Raw genomic sequence first — 16,191 nt, 5'->3', positions numbered from 1 at the left:
CCCACAACCATTTTGTGAACGACACAATTTTAAGTTGCTCTGTCTCCCACCAGTAGCCAGATTGTTTTTGCTTTTTATTTTATTTTGTTTTAATAAGTGAATTCAACTGTGTGATGACTTAAGTCTTAAAGAGTGTATAGTTGTTACTTCCTGGATCGTGTCACCTTACGTTTAGGTTAAGAGTTCAGTAAAAAGGGGGATTGTATTGTTACACCCTGTGTCTAAATTGTAATCTTCAGCTTTTTTAAGAATAAGGGAATTAAATTCTTTCATTCTTAAATTCGAAAATAAAGAAAAGAAAGAAAGGGACACTTCTAAAAAAAAAAAATAAAATAAACTATTTGTATTCATTTGCATCTGGATTTAAACTACTTTTTTAACTTTTTTTTGTTGAGGAGGTGTTTCCAAAAGCATTTCGTTTTTCAGTTCTTTTTTGTTTTGTATTTTCACTTTTTTAACATTATTCTTCCCTTTGTATATTGTCTTGCACCTTTAAGGGTAAGATATTGATTTTGATTTTGATTTTGAGATCCAGTTTAGTAATTTTTTAGTTTCAAATCGGTTGTAAATAAATTTCAAATTAGTTGGTTTTTATCCAGCTCTGAGCTGTTGTTTTTTTTTTTTTTTTTAAGTTTCAATTTCATTTCATCACAATGTTTATCTAAAATTAATCGCAAACTAGTTAAAAAGCGATTGCAAATTGGTTTCAAACCGATTAAGTGGTAACTTAAGTATTGCAATGTCATCTAGTCTAGAGTTGCATTCAAGAGTGAAGCACATTGGGGAGAATAGTTGAAATTGACCGCAAATTAGTTCTGAATTATGCTTCAAGTTTTTAGAAACAAGGAGTTATTTCTAAATCAATTAAACAATTGTATTCGAAAAAGTTGCAATCAAGTTGCAAATCGATTGCAAACATGTCAACAATTATTTTCAGAGATCAGAAATAAATCTCAACCTTTTGAAAGGTTCCTTAATAACTCTTATTTGTCGCCATTTTCAATAAAGGTCATAAAATAACCTTTATTTAAAAAAAAAGAAAATTTCGGTCAAGGTCTGAGAGAAACCTTTATTTTGTATTTTTTTATGTTTCGGTCAACCAGTGAGATTTATCGCTGAGGGAAAAAAATAAATCTCATCTGCAATTGTCATGGGAGTGGTGCCATATGAAAGCTTATTCTATTTATTAATAAATAAAATAATTAAAAAGTTCATTATAAAAAACAAATAAAAGATGAAAGCTTATATTCTCAGCTACCCGATAGTGGTATAATCGGGTTTTTGGATTTTTTTTCAAAATTCCGAGAAAATCGCGTTTGAAAGTTGAGGTACAATTTTTTTTCGAAAAATCCCCGAATCTTTGATTCGGATTTTTTGGATTTTTTTTTTCAAAATTCTGAGAAAATCGCGTTTGAAAGTTGGGGTACAATTTTTTTTCGAAAAATCCCCGAATCTTTGAACGCTCCTGGAAGCTAAACCGCTTGAGAGCAATTTTTGGAAGTAATGCCAAATGATAGCTTGTGTCATGGGCCTACGCTTTGCACATTGTCAGATTTTAAAAAAATCATCTTCCATGTTAAAACGCCACATCATGCCTATTTTTTCAGAATCGGGCTTAACTTTTTTTTACCTTTAAGTTCTTCCGGTTTGAGAACGCGTGCACCTACAAGGTTGGGAGTTGTACCCAAATGTAGGTTAGAGTCCCCGCATCAAAAAATCATCAAAATTCCGAGATATAGCCGTTTGAAGTTGGGCGGGTGTAAACGCTTCTGGAAGCTGAACGCTTTGACCTAGATATTAGAACATCGGTCTCCTGAAATATTCGAAATTGCATTGGTTGTGCTTGTCGTCTCAGCAAAAAAGAGATATAATCTTGTGCATAAAGAACTTTGAGAGTCTTTTTAGTTCATACATTATTTAATACATAAACTTAGAAAAAACATCCTTTTCATATTTATTTTTGCAATATAAAGACATTCTTGACATATTCGACATTTTCCTTTGAATTGACCATTTTAGATTTATTTTCAGCGAAAACGGTTAAAGGTTGACCTTTTCCATTTATTTTTTTGTAAAAATCTCAAAAAAAAATAAAAAAATAAATCTCAACCGATAACCTTTATTTTTGATTTTTAAAAATAAATCTCAAACCTTAACCGAAACTATTTAAAGTAATGTGGTAACTCTCAGAGAGAAACCGATTGAAAATAAAGGTTGACTGTTATTTCTGGTCTCTGGTTATTTTTCGTCTAGTCTTTTGAGCAAATACATGCAACCAAGTCATAAGCCTATTTCTCTTCTTTATTCTTTTTGGTTTTAAATTCCGCGAAGCGTCAACCTTAAGTTGTTGTTTGTTGTACACTTTTATGGTATCTATCGGTTTTCATTTCAATATTAAACGATTCAACTATGTGTAGTGTACTTACAGAATTTGTATTTACAAGCAAAACAAAAGACAGACAGAAAATAAAAGTCAAAACCTGAAGGTTTTTTTTTTTTTCATTCTATAGCAGGCAGGCAAATGAATGTTCTTATTTTCCCTTTTTATGTCCATGGCGCCTTTGCATATTTTCACTATTCGTTGTAAGATTAAAAAAAAAAAATAAGAATCAAGATTACCCTCAATTCTATATGTTTTTTTTCCTTTTATGCGTTTTCATTTTCAATAAAATCAAACCATCAATGTTAGTAATAAATCAATAATATGCAAAGAAAAACAAAAAAAAAAAAGAACAGAACGTTTTGATGGTTTTATTGAAGGCAATTTATATTTAATTGCATCGCCTTGCATGTCTACGTTTATAATCTCTATGAAAGCTTAATAAAGGCTTGTTATTCAATATTTAAAAACAATAACGTAGACTAAAGTTCAAACACCAAAAATTTTTATATCTAATCCAATCAAGTGTACACAAGTACATGTGTAGATTGGAAAGAGTTTAATTTGTTCGACTGTCGTCATTATAATCTAATATTATAAAAAAGAAAGAATTCTAAGTAACTGTCAATTATTATTTGAAGATAAAATAGTTTGCAATTTAAAGTTCAAATAAAAGTACTTACTCATGCAAAAGATAACAAAAAAAAAAAAAGTCTAAGGAATTTTTTCTGAAGGGGATTTTTATATCTAAACAACATGTTTTGAACTATAAATAAATAATTATTGCATAGATTTTTCGAAAAAGCCGGTGCTTTTTTCTAAAGATAAAACTGCACATAGTATGATGATTGATAAATTCGAAATTTCTCAGATTAAACAATAAATTTGATTATGAAGTTTTTGGAAGTAATAAAGTAACAGCAATCAATTGGACATTTTTTTTATAGCTGTTGTTCGTAGAAAGTTTTATTGGGTCAGTTTTATTAAAAAAAAAAAAACAAGAGACTCGTTGAAATATTAAAAGAAAAATATATAATATAATATTACCATTAAAGGCTAATTTATTGAATCTTCATTAAACTTAAATTCATCATAAAAAAAAAAAAGAATTTTAAAATTTTATTGAAGTTTTTCAGTTCATCAAATTTAATAAAAGTGCTATTAGCTAAAAAGACAAATTCGATTTTTAACAGGGATAGAAGAGGAATTGAAGGTTTTAACTTTATTCATCCTCATTAAGCGTTAGATGGCATTTTTTATTTTAATAAAACTGAAATATTGATAATATAATAGAAAAAAAAAAAACGGAATGGAATTGGCATCAATAAAATTTCTATTGGCGATTTTCTCGGTGTTTTCCTTTTGTATCCAATCTATTAAATTTACTGAAGGGTGTTCGGGCAAAACGGAGTTAAAATTCGAATTCAGCGGGTCCAAAAACATATAGAAAGATAGGTCTGGTTCCTGGTACATGAAACTTTTTTTTTGTGTGCCGGGGATGACAGCGACATGTCGCGACAGTGCCAGCACACAGGAACCATGTACCAGGAACCATGTTTTTGGACCTGCTGAATCTGAATTTCCAGTCCATTTTTTCCAGTCAACTTCCACTCCAGTTTTGAACTGTGACTGCATTTTGTTTGAATTTTTATGACTTTTTTGGAGTTTTTTGCATTTTACTCAAAACTGGAGGGTGACAGGGCCAAACGGACTTTAAATTCGGATTCAGCGGGTCCAAAAACATATAGAAAGATAGGTCTGGTTCCTGGTACATGACACTTTTTTTTTTATGTGCCGGTGTTATTTTTTCAAAAGATTTTTTTAACGAAATTGAAAAAAAGAGAACAGGTTAGAGGTATTGAAGAATTCATTAGATTCTAATTGCATTGAAAATTATTAAAAAAAAAAAAATTCTAAGAAAGTACCTACGTGGAAGTTGCATTAGGAAAAGACGTTGAAAAAGGTTACGAAAAGTTCAAAATAAAAAGTAGATAATCCAAAAGAAAACAGCTGAATCCAAATTTCGGGGCATTTTCACATCTAAAAACGAAAAAATAAACGAAAGAAATAGTAAACACCTCAAATTCATTTTTTATTTCTGGGTCTGAAACAGCCAAAAATTATATCAAACAAGATGCTGTAGTTTTACAAAATATTGTATTAAAAACACAATTTTTGAACTTTACTAAAATTATCAAGCTATGTAATTCAATAGTTCTGCTAATCCAATTGAGATAACGCAACCGCTACAAACATATTAGTGACTTTTTCAGCAGAACCTGATCTTTGATATTAGAAAATGATTCATCGAAAGTAATCTTCCATTTTTAGTGATCAAATGTTCTCACTCGACACACTTTTATGAAGACGTGTAAGCTCTGGGAAAAAAAAATGGGTTGAAAGGGTGATTTGTTGATTTTTTTAAAGAGTTGCTCAAAACCTAAACGAAGGTTAAATACTTTGTATTGATTATGGATAAAATTTTTTATTATACAGATGTATTTTCCGGTTTGTTTTCAAATATTACGAAAATGTCAAATAAATTCTGAAAAATGTTCCCCATTTAATAGCGGTATCACAAAGCTATTATATTAAAAATAATTCAAACCTAATTATTTAATGTCATTTAATGACATATTACTCAAGTTCATTAAGATTAAAAACAACAACAAAAACAAGAGATAATTTTCTCAACCAGATAAGACCACAAATTTATTTGCCATTTATCAGCACACAAACACCTTTTCTACTAATTAGAAAAAATAATGCATGTTTGTATAAAATTTATTAAAAAAAAATTAAGAAAAAGTTTCATATATTCAAATTGAATCATTGTCTAATTTTACACTCCAGAAAATCCACACATAATCATACAAAGTCCATTCATGAAAAATAAACCGCAAAAACACTATCATCTGATTATATTAAGTCTCCCCACCTCCTCCACCTTTTCCAACGAATTTTATTTAATTTCCACAATTTGTTTCATTACAAAGCGGTGAGATAAGGAACTATAATTTTTTTTTTTTTTTTGTATATAAATTTAAAATTAAATCTTCTTTCACTTTTAGAAGACAAAAAATTATGTAATAGAAACTTCTCAACGAAAAAAAAAACTGATATCACTTTCGATTTCAAATGAGTTTTCTAGAGCAAATTTGTTAGTCATGTCCGGCAAATTTAACACCAATATTTCATTATCAAAGAACCTACCTAAACGTACGACGAGCTTCTTTTCGTAGACTGCGTACTTCTTGTAATCATGTCGACTGAAATTCGATTTCATTTTACGTGTTTTTTTTTACTTTAACGTATTACAACTTTTGAATTCGAAATAGTCTTTTTTTTCATCACACTTTTAATAATTTTTTAATTTAGTCCGTTAATTTTGGTTTTTATCATTGAAAAAAAAAATCAAATTAAGTCTTATTTAAAAAATATCAAGTCTTTAAAAAATATAATAAATAAAAAATCGTTGTTAACTTAACGTTAACCAATTATTCACTGAATCGTTGGTTTTACAATGTGTTATTTGAGAAAAAAGCTTGTTGCTTTTGCCACTGACTTTTGTATTGGGCCCCAAAAGAAGGCTTATCACAAATATTTTATTTGTTTTTTCCATAGAAGCAAAAAGCTGAAAGGTGTTGTTTTTTTTCTTCTTCTTCCTTGTTCATACATATGAACATTATTTATAATAATTTTTAACACACTTAATAAAATTAACTATATTTTTTTCGCCAATACCTTTATTTGTATCGGTATTGAGCATCAGCAATATAAATTAATCATTTTAACTTAAACGAATCCAACCACAACACAAGGTACTTGGGTAGTTTTTTTTTTATGATAAGACGCGAGATAAAGTGATAAAACAAAAATTTTATCGCAAAAAGCTTTTTGGGATTTTTATTATCAAGTGCGAGGCAAAAGAGATAAACTTTAGTAAGAAGACGAAGAAGTAACGTTAAACAGGTGAGAATGTATTGTTGCCAAAAGGCAAAATTAACACCTCATTTGGAAATGACCAGGGGCAGATGAAATCCATTAGAGCCTTGTTTCTTTTATAATTTATGTGTATTTAACAAAAGAAATATTTTTTAACAGAGTGACTAACTTTATGCCAAAATCACTTAAATTATTATTGAATAAAACACATCTATGAAGAAATATTTAGCAAGTTTAAATGATTGGTTTCGAGGTTCAGTATAGCTCAATATGGAAATGAATTGGATAACAAATGCAATATTTTCAGTAACAACATTTCACCAAAACTGTTTTTAACAATTTTATTGACTCGTTTGATTCTTCATTCTTATAGAAAATGAAACATTTTTGCCAAATTTTATTAAGGTTACAATTTCGGTGTATTGAGAATTTTTTTCTTTTTCTATATTTAATCTGTCCTTTAAATATTTTTCTCAAGCTTTCGAGTTTGAGTTTGATATAAGAAGTGAATTTTTTTATCATTTATAGAAGATTTAATTTTTTCAGCGCATTTACAACATCAAATATTTTCCACAGAAGATGCATTGTTAAAACTATGAACTAAAAAACTGTCCAGTTTCTTCAATGCACGTTTCATTTTAACTTGGAGGACATATTGACGCTTGTTATCCAGTTTATCTCGTTGAAGAATCAATCTTTTTTCTTGAAATTTGGTTAGTCTAAGGGGTTCATGATAGAGTTTTTGTTCTAGAAGTTTCACGGAAAACCATAATGTAAAGTGGCCAAATTATCCACAGAAAAAGACGGTTACTCGTCTTTCTACGTACGTGTCTTTACTGGGGATTGATCCTACAATTCCTGGGTAACAAGGCGAATGCTTTACAAACATGCTATCTCACTGTTGGAAATTAGGTAAAGAAAAATTGTAAATTTTCTTACGTTATTGCAATTTTAATTTAACTTTAAATCAACGTTGATCATTTTACATTTAAGGTTGCGTTTTTTCCCTCAGTTTTGATGAGTCCGAAACGAAAATGATCACTCGTTTTTCAAAAACGATAATTTAAACTTGCGCCCGCGATTGCTTTCAACGTGAATAATTCGTTGGTTAATTTTATTTTCAATTTCTTTTTTTTTTTAACTTAATAAGTTGATCGTTCAAAATATGTAGGTAGACAATAGACATACTATAACAGATGTTTGACAACTAACATATTTTTGGGTACTTGCACTATGATGTCGAAAACAGGGCCAATTTAGTTGCACCTGCTATCACACTTTCATTTATTTTTAATGGTGACTTATTTATTATATTTAAGTCATGTAAATGATTTCGAAGAGGATAATATGTAAAAATGTAGCTTTTCGTGTTAGATTTTGCAACACTATAGATTCTATAGTATAGAACATACAGAGAGTTAATATAGACCATGAAACAAAATCTATAATCTTAGGCGATTTTAATTTACCGTTTTTAAATTGGGTTTTTGATAACGATGACAAATGCTTAATTCCTTACAACACGTTAGCAGTGACTGTGAGAGTGTGGTTGTTGATACTCTAACTGAATTTGGACTAAAGCAGATCAATTGTTTTCAAAATCATCTTAATCGGTATCTTGATTTAGTATTTACTGATAATGAATTAGGTGTGTGTATCGACAGTCCCACTCCACCCCCATTGCCTAACACTGATAATCATGTAGTACTTTGTATGAGCTTTGAATTCTTTGATTATATAAAGCAAGCATCGGATATTGGCCATATACTAAACTACACTCCGCTTCAACTGAATAAGCACACAAATTTTCAAAGGTATTTTGTAAATTTTTTCCTAAGTTTGAGCTTTCATGTAACATTTGATGATGTTTACAGTTAGCTTGCGATGTTGAGAAACCAAATCAGAAAGAATAATTCTCAAAGTACCGTTATTTTTTTTCGTGTTCTCTTACAAAGCGTCCCATATGGAAAAATGCAGCTTTTTTTTGCGTCAACTGAATAGACACACGGTCTTTCAAGGTCAATATCTTCGTTGTTTATGAGAGTTTTGAGGTGTTTGGCATACCAAATCAAAGGTTGAAATGTTCTAAGTGAGATTTTGTCATTTAATTAAAATTAAAAAAAAAAGTAGTAGATTAAAAGCTTTGAATACTGTCGACACAGCCAAAATTAATTTGTTAACGGAACAAGTACTGACCGGGTCTGATATAGCTACCAAAATTGATCGGAGTTTTAGTGTGTTGCCTATTCGTACCTCAAAAATAAAAGTTCGTACAGGAAAAATATGAATTAAGGTAAAAAACGGCAAAAATAGCAGTTAATCGACGAGAAATTTTGAGATCTGCCTCCAATTCATTTGACTCTGGGGCAAAAATCAAACAAAAAGCTGGTGTTTCTGCAAGTGTTTCAACACTCCGCAGAGTAATTAACAGCACGGATCATTTTAACCCATTAAAAGTCCAAAAGAAACCAACTTTAAACAAGCAACAAAAAGGTATTCGTTTAGAATTTTCTAGACTCCATATGAGCTGGAAAAATGAGTGACGCAAAGTGGTTTTTCTCATTTGAAAAAGGTCAATTTTGATGGCCCCGATGATTTCAATTATAAATCCATCAAAATTGACCTTTTTCAAATGAGAAAAACCACTTTGCGTCACTCATTTTTCCAGCTCATATGGAGTCTAGAAAATTCTAAACGAATACCTTTTTGTTGCTTGTTTAAAGTTGGTTTCTTTTGGACTTTTAATGGGTTAAAATGATCCGTACTGTTAATTACTCTGCGGAGTGTTGAAACACTTGCTGAAACACCAGCTTTTTGTTTGATTTTTGCCCCAGAGTCAAATGAATTGGAGACAGATCTCAAAATTTCTCGTCGATTAACTGCTATTTTTGCCGTTTTTTACCTTAATTCATATTTTTCCTGTACGAACTTTTTTTTTGAGGTACGAATAGGCAACACACTAAAACTCCGATCAATTTTGGTAGCTATAGCAGACCCGGTCAGTACTTGTTCCGTTAACAAATTAATTTTGGCTCTGTCGACAGTATTCAAAGCTTTTAATCTACTACTTTTTTTTTAAATTTTAATTAAATGACAAAATCTCACTTAGAACATTTCAACCTTTGATTTGGTATGCCAAACACCTCAAAACTCTCATAAACAACGAAGATATTGACCTTGAAAGACCGTGTGTCTATTCAGTTGACGCAAAAAAAAGCTGCATTTTTCCATATGGGACGCTTTGTAAGAGAACACGAAAAAAAATAGCGGTACTTTGAGAATTATTCTTTCTGATTTGGTTTCTCAACATCGCAAGCTAACTGTAAACATCATCAAATGTTACATGAAAACTAAATCTTAGGAAAAAATAGACGAAATACCTTTGAAAATTTGTGTGCTTATTCAGTTGAAGCGGAGTGTATGACAACTGTAATAAATTTTAATAATGTTTCTAATTTCTTGAATAGGGTGAATTGGTTTTCTATTTTTGATAATATTGATATTGAGGAAACTTTTACAATATTAACGAATTTAATAAATGAGGCAATTGATTTGAATACCCCAAAAACTCAAAAGAAATCTCAATCCAAGCCTTGCTGGTTTAATAAAAAGCTAATTAATCTAAATAATCGGAAAAACAAAGCTTTTAAACTCTACCGTGATTCCAGGGATAATAATGCTTTATATATGAATTACCTCCGAATTAACCGCGAATTTAATTTTCTTAATAAATTCCTTTATAAAAATTATTTATTAAGTATGGAAAGTAAATTAAAAAAAAATAGTAAATCATTTTGGAAATTTATTAATAATAAAAAAAGTTCCACTGGAATTCCAAATTCAGTCCGATATATGGGACAAACTTCTAGTGACCTGTCTAGTATCTGTAATTTCTTTGCTGACTTCTTTCGTTCTGTCTTTAAACCAACATGCCAGCAAACAAGACCCCTGTTTATGTGTTCTTCCGATTCTTTCAATGTTAGTCAACTATATGTAGAGAAAAATGATATACTCAATGAACTATTAAAATTAAAAGATGAAAAGCAATCGGGATTTGATGGTATTGCACCAATAATTATAAAAAATTGTGCTTTAGCTTTGACAACCCCTCTCGAAATTATCTTTAATCGCTCTCTCCATGAAGGTTACTTCTTAAAACAATGGAAAAGCTCTTACGTCTACCCAATCTTTAAATCTGGATCAAAAAATGAAGTCGTTAATTATCGTCCTATCTGTAAGTTATCTGTTATCCCAAAAGTATTTGAAAAAATTGTTTACAATAAGCTTATTTTTTCATGAAAGAAATAATCTCGCCTCTGCAACATGGTTTCGTTGGTGGAAGATCTACCTCCACTAATCTCGCGATTTTTAGTAATTATGTATTGAGTGTTCTTGAACAGGGATATCAATGTGATGTCATATACACTGATTTCTCAAAAGCCTTTGACAGGGTCGATCACTCAATATTAATTGCTAAACTTCATAAGTTAGGCTTTCGCTCTAACTTACTAAATTGGTTCGATTCATATCTTACTGGTAGAGTTCAATACGTCACCTCGAACCCAATTGTTGTAACTTCCGGTGTTCCCCAAGGAAGTCACTTAGGACCCCTTCTCTTTCTCTTATTTATAAATGATATTCCAAATGTTTTGAGTAATAGTCTTTGTTTAATGTACGCAGACGACCTTAAGCTGTTCTTACGTGTTAAATCTATAGCGGATTGTATAAAACTTCAAAACGATCTTAATAATTTAGTTGCTTGGTGTACCAATAACGATCTACATTTGAACGTTTCTAAATGTCATAGTATGATGTTTTACCGTGGTATGTCTCCAATATTGTTTTCCTACGAAATAAATAGATTTGCTCTGTCCAAGGTTTCAGAAAAAAAAGATTTGGGTGTGATCTTTGATTTAAAACTCACGTTTTGTAACCATATCGACTACATCATTTCTAGGGCCAGTTCAATGATCGGTTTTATTTCAAGGAATGCTAAAGACTTCTCAGATCCTTTTACTTTAAGATCTCTATATTTTTGTTATGTACGATCAATATTAGAATACTGCTCTCCTATATGGAATCCTTTGTATGCTGCTCATGCTATTAGAATTGAAAGAATACAGAAACGCTTCACTAGAACAGCAATCCGGATTTTACGATGGAATGTCGACATGCCATCATATAAAACGAGGTGTCTGATATTAGGCATTCAATCCTTGGAAACACGCCGTAAATATTTTGATGTCATGTTTGTAAGCGATTTAATTAATTATAAAATCAATTGCCCTGATTTACTTTCGTTAGTGGGTTTTCACGTTCCAAATCGTACCTTACGAAATAATCGTTTATTTTATGTTCCTTTTCATAGGGTTAACTATGGAACCAATGAACCCTTAACTCGCTGTTTAAGACAAGCTAACTCTTTATGTAATGTCATTGATTTTAATTTATATATGAGTAGAGATTGTTTTAAAAAAAGGTTGTTACTAAGTCTCAATTTCGGTGGTTAGTATTTATGTATTTATTTTGTTATATTTTTACCTATATTGTTAAATATTTTTAAGTAATCTTTAAGAGCTGTGTCTCTGCTTGATGAATAATAAATAAATAAATGAAAAAGTAGCGGGCCGAGTTCGGATCCCTGTGGTACCCCATTTTTATATTGATTTGAGCAACATTTGCTATTGTTTTTTGGACTCTTCCATTTAAATATGATTCAGCTACAACTCCTCTGAAACCAGCAGTATATAATTAATCCCAAAGAAAATTATGATCAACCTAATCAAAAGAGCAATAGTAGACTTATTATTTTTTAAGCTGCCATCCTGAAGTGTCATTCATATCTGAGTTCAGGTCAAAGTAGTTTTAAAGACAATCAGAAAAACGATCTAATATGCAGACCCTCGCAAGCCGTAGGCAAAATCGTTTGAATCTACCATGGACATGGTGAAGCTGGTAATTCCCGATGACACTTTAAGTTGCAGTTCTAGGGGCAGCTGATAAACCAAAGGCTCTTCCATTTACCCTCCCGCTTGCTGCTGCAACCGAAAATACATCGAATAACAGTGAACGCTCTACAAAAATGCATATATAAAATTTAAAAAAAAAAAAAAAAAAAAAACAACGGGAAAAATTGATGAAAATAATTTTTAGTTGAAAAAATAAATAGTTCGAATTTATTGAAAAATACTAATACGATATTATTAGGAGTTTGTCAGTTAAGTAAAAAGATCTGTGAAACCGAAAAACAACATATAATACAAAAATTCGAAAAGTTTTACAATTTTTTTTAAAAACCTAATAATTTCGTGAAAAAAATTGGGAAAAAATGAAGAAAAAACTACATTTTATATTTTAAAGTTGAATAACTTTGAAACGGGGCGTTTTATCAAAAAAATTAATCAGATTTTTTTTGTAGAGCGTTCAATTTTATACAAGAGAATGATTAAATCTAGCCTTTTTGATGAACCATTAAAAAGTTATAAGATTCCAAACTCAAAAACATAATCTTTCCCATGTAAATCATGTGGGAAATGGAAATTTTCGATGCGGCAGTACTTTTACAGTATTTTTTTTTTCGCCGTTTCCAAAAATATTTTCGATATAACAATAATTTTTTTTTTTAAGTAGTCTACTATACATATAATATAGGTACTTAAACATTCAAGCCACTCAGAAACCAATTTTTAGCAAATAAATACCAGAAAAATATGAGCAGATTTGTTTGCCATAAGAAAAAACTTACTTTCAGTCAAATAATGACAACATATCAACTACTCATAGCATGCGGTTTATGGTAAACTATTATAAAATAAAAAAGCAATTACATTAATGAAAGGTAGGTATGTAATAGTTTATACATGCCGAAAGTTCATTACTCCTTTAACGCTAAATTATTGTTGACTAGTAAATTCCAATTTAAGAGCACAAGTGTTTGTGTAATTTAATTAGCGGCATAGCGCATAGGTAAGCGGTATTTCTATCGTATAATAAAAAGTAGGTATAGTCTTCAAAAAATAAATCCCCTTTATACTATCACAAAAGTTAAATTGAGTATAAAGTTCGTATTTATACGAGTAGTCACAATTCAAACGAATTAATTTCATCAATTCGATTAATTTATTAAACTGCATATTTATGGCATGTATTCTTTACTAACTCATTTACACTCTTCAAAAAAAATATTTCTATTGCAAAAAAAAAAAAAATAAAAGTTTATAAATATTGTAGATAACATAAAAAGCTCATACCTTGTTGGTTGGTTATCTTTTGTCTTATCAAACAAAAAGATTCTGTTAAAATAACTCATTTTGAACTCATTAACATTCCAAATTGTGGAATGTGGAATAATTTTAGGCGCACAAATAACCGAATTGTGTAATGTACGCAAGTCACAAAAATTATGGAAGCAATACTAACAACAAAAAAAAGGAACAATCAACAAGAATGTACCTAAATTTTAAATTTTCCTAAAAATGTCCACATTATTTTCTTCAAAAGTTAAACAATAAACATTTATTTTAGTTCATCTTTTGTTTTAAAACCTACAAAGATCTTAAAGATCTAAATGCATCTCCCCCATCAACCATTTGTATAAACAAAATTTTATATGACGTTCCACCTGAATAAACAACAATTCAAGCCGAAGAAAAATCACTTTCTTCGGGAATGAACCAACCAAGAGCCTACGACAACAGAGAAACAACATTTTTAATGACATTGACCGTATACCCAGTCGGCCCTTGAACTTCTTCTTCTTCTGTCTTCAATCTCTTTCAGAGAGTGCTGCGCAAAAACAAAAAAACCATGCGCACATCAACAAACCCAAATAGAACAAGACCTCAACAAAAATACCTACTACCTAGTCTTCTACCATAATAAGTCTTCTTTTCTCTATAAACATCTGCTGAATGTGTATACACACAATATTCCAGCACATTCCTTAGAGCAAGCCCATTACGCATCGAAATAAAATACAGAGACGCACAGCGGATAGGCATAGTGCACGCGAGAGTCTTAACTCAAATATTATATAGATGCAAGCAAACCCCAACGATGATCTAATTATAGCCTTGCAAGTGCTACTGGATAAATTGCAGCAGCAGCCGCTGTTGCGTTAATTATCCCTTATTGCTTCCCGATCCGATCCTGAACTGGTAGGTATAAAATGCTTCCTCGCTCTCTTTCGAAGAAGACGAAGAAGTTCATCGTTGTGCGTTATAGCACTTTAAATGTCCCCAACGGGGTGCTACTTGCTATATGGAATGGATCCCGAAATAGAATGCATATCGCGCCTTGTCAGCTAGCTCTCAGCGTGCACTTCTTCTTCTGCGTTCAGGCTTCAAGAGACTTTAAGACCACGCATGTTTATATGTATTTTTATTTTTATGACGTGCCCATTCGGAGAGCACCTTAAGATACAAATTGCTAGAAGGAGGTAATAATAACAACAACAACAAAAACAGTTGAAAGGACTGACTTTGTTGTTGTTTTTATTTGTATACAAAGAAGGAAGTGTTTTTATTTGGTTTTTTCTTTCTTTTTTTGTACTTGTAGGTATTTCTTGTTTGATTTTAAAAATACGATTTTTTAACTGACATGTGTGAAAATACGTTCTTCATGTTTATGATGACAGATAGGCTCTTTTCTCTTTTTTTACAACAATCCGTTTTTATTTATATTCACAAGATGGCATCCTTTCTGTCAATCAATACATTAAACCGGTTCAATTTAATGCGGTCATGAACTAATCGAAGCGTTAACTAATTGGATAATTTCCTATCGCATTTGACATCTCTCCGAATGCATAAATCAAAAACCCAAGGGTGACGTTACATTAGCAATAGCTAGCAGCAGTTTTCCCATTTGAATATTTACTAAAAATACACAACAATATGAATGAGAAAGATACATACATTGACAATTCAGCAAATAACCAAAACAACAAAAAGAATGTATCAATACCGAACGGTTCACTTTTATAAAGCTTTAATCTTTTGCAAACGGTTATTCGGTTTTATTTGGTTTGTTTGTCTGTTTTAATGTATATGAATAAATCATATGGAACAAATTTAAATGCCAAATTTGGGTGTAACCTTCAGAAAAAATTGATTTACTGCAACGAGTTTTTTGTTGTTGGTATATGGAACTCGTGAAGATTGAATATGTGTATATGCGAGTATATTTATGTTATCGCATTCAATGAACTGTCAAATGTGGGGAACATTATATCGGTTTGTTGTTTCTAAATAATTTTTTTATTGATTTTTATTTTTATGTTTTAATTTTAATTTAATGATAATTCATGGTTCATAAGTTTCGCAATAAAAACTATTCTAAAAATGAAAAAAAAAAAAAAACATGAACATATTTAATTAAAGCACTTAGATTGACACTTTTAAAAGATAATGATAGATTTTATTACATTGGCCTTGCATTCATAGAAATAATAAATACAATGTATTTCTATTTTCATTATCTGTTCTACATATTTGTTTATAGCTTAAAAGGAATTCAATTTAATGATAAGAAAATTGAGACTGAAAAAAAATCAGTGCAAAAGTACCTTTAGTAACTAAATAAGCGAATATGACATCTAGTACAAGTTCATGATAAACAGAAAACAAGGTATGCTCAATAGATTTTTGACAGCTCGCTATGACATCATCAATAACTACGGTGACCATCATCCGTCCCGGTTTACCCGGGACTGTCGCGTATTTCTAAAGCTTGTCCAGGGTTTTTATTTAAGAAACCCGTATTTTGTAATTTGTCCCGTGATTGTCCCGTATTTCCACATTCTCTGATTTTTGTATTCAAAATTTTAAATTTTTTGTACGAAAATTATGAAAACAGTAGTAGTTAGA

General features: G+C 30.5%; 2 protein-coding genes across 2 annotated transcripts in view; one reads left to right on the top strand and one right to left on the bottom strand.

The window, feature by feature from the left end:
• The window catches only part of LOC129911685 (spectrin beta chain, non-erythrocytic 5), a 37,403-nt gene extending 31,657 nt beyond the window's left edge, over nucleotides 1-5,746 (bottom strand). The window contains exon 1 of the mRNA XM_055989548.1: nucleotides 5,594-5,746. Coding sequence (XP_055845523.1) covers nucleotides 5,594-5,666 — 73 coding nt within the window. The 5' untranslated portion in view covers nucleotides 5,667-5,746. The remainder of the gene's footprint in view (nucleotides 1-5,593) is intronic.
• Nucleotides 1-16,191, top strand: part of LOC129911683 (lamprin 1.8-10-like) — a 144,590-nt gene that overhangs the window by 49,732 nt on the left and 78,667 nt on the right. The window lies entirely within an intron of this gene.

Source organism: Episyrphus balteatus, chromosome 2 (genome assembly GCF_945859705.1).
Source record: "Episyrphus balteatus chromosome 2, idEpiBalt1.1, whole genome shotgun sequence".
In the NCBI taxonomy this organism is placed as follows: Eukaryota; Metazoa; Arthropoda; class Insecta; order Diptera; family Syrphidae; genus Episyrphus; species Episyrphus balteatus.
The sequence above is the reverse complement of the archived record's forward strand: the minus strand, read 5'-3'. Positions and strand labels throughout refer to the sequence as shown.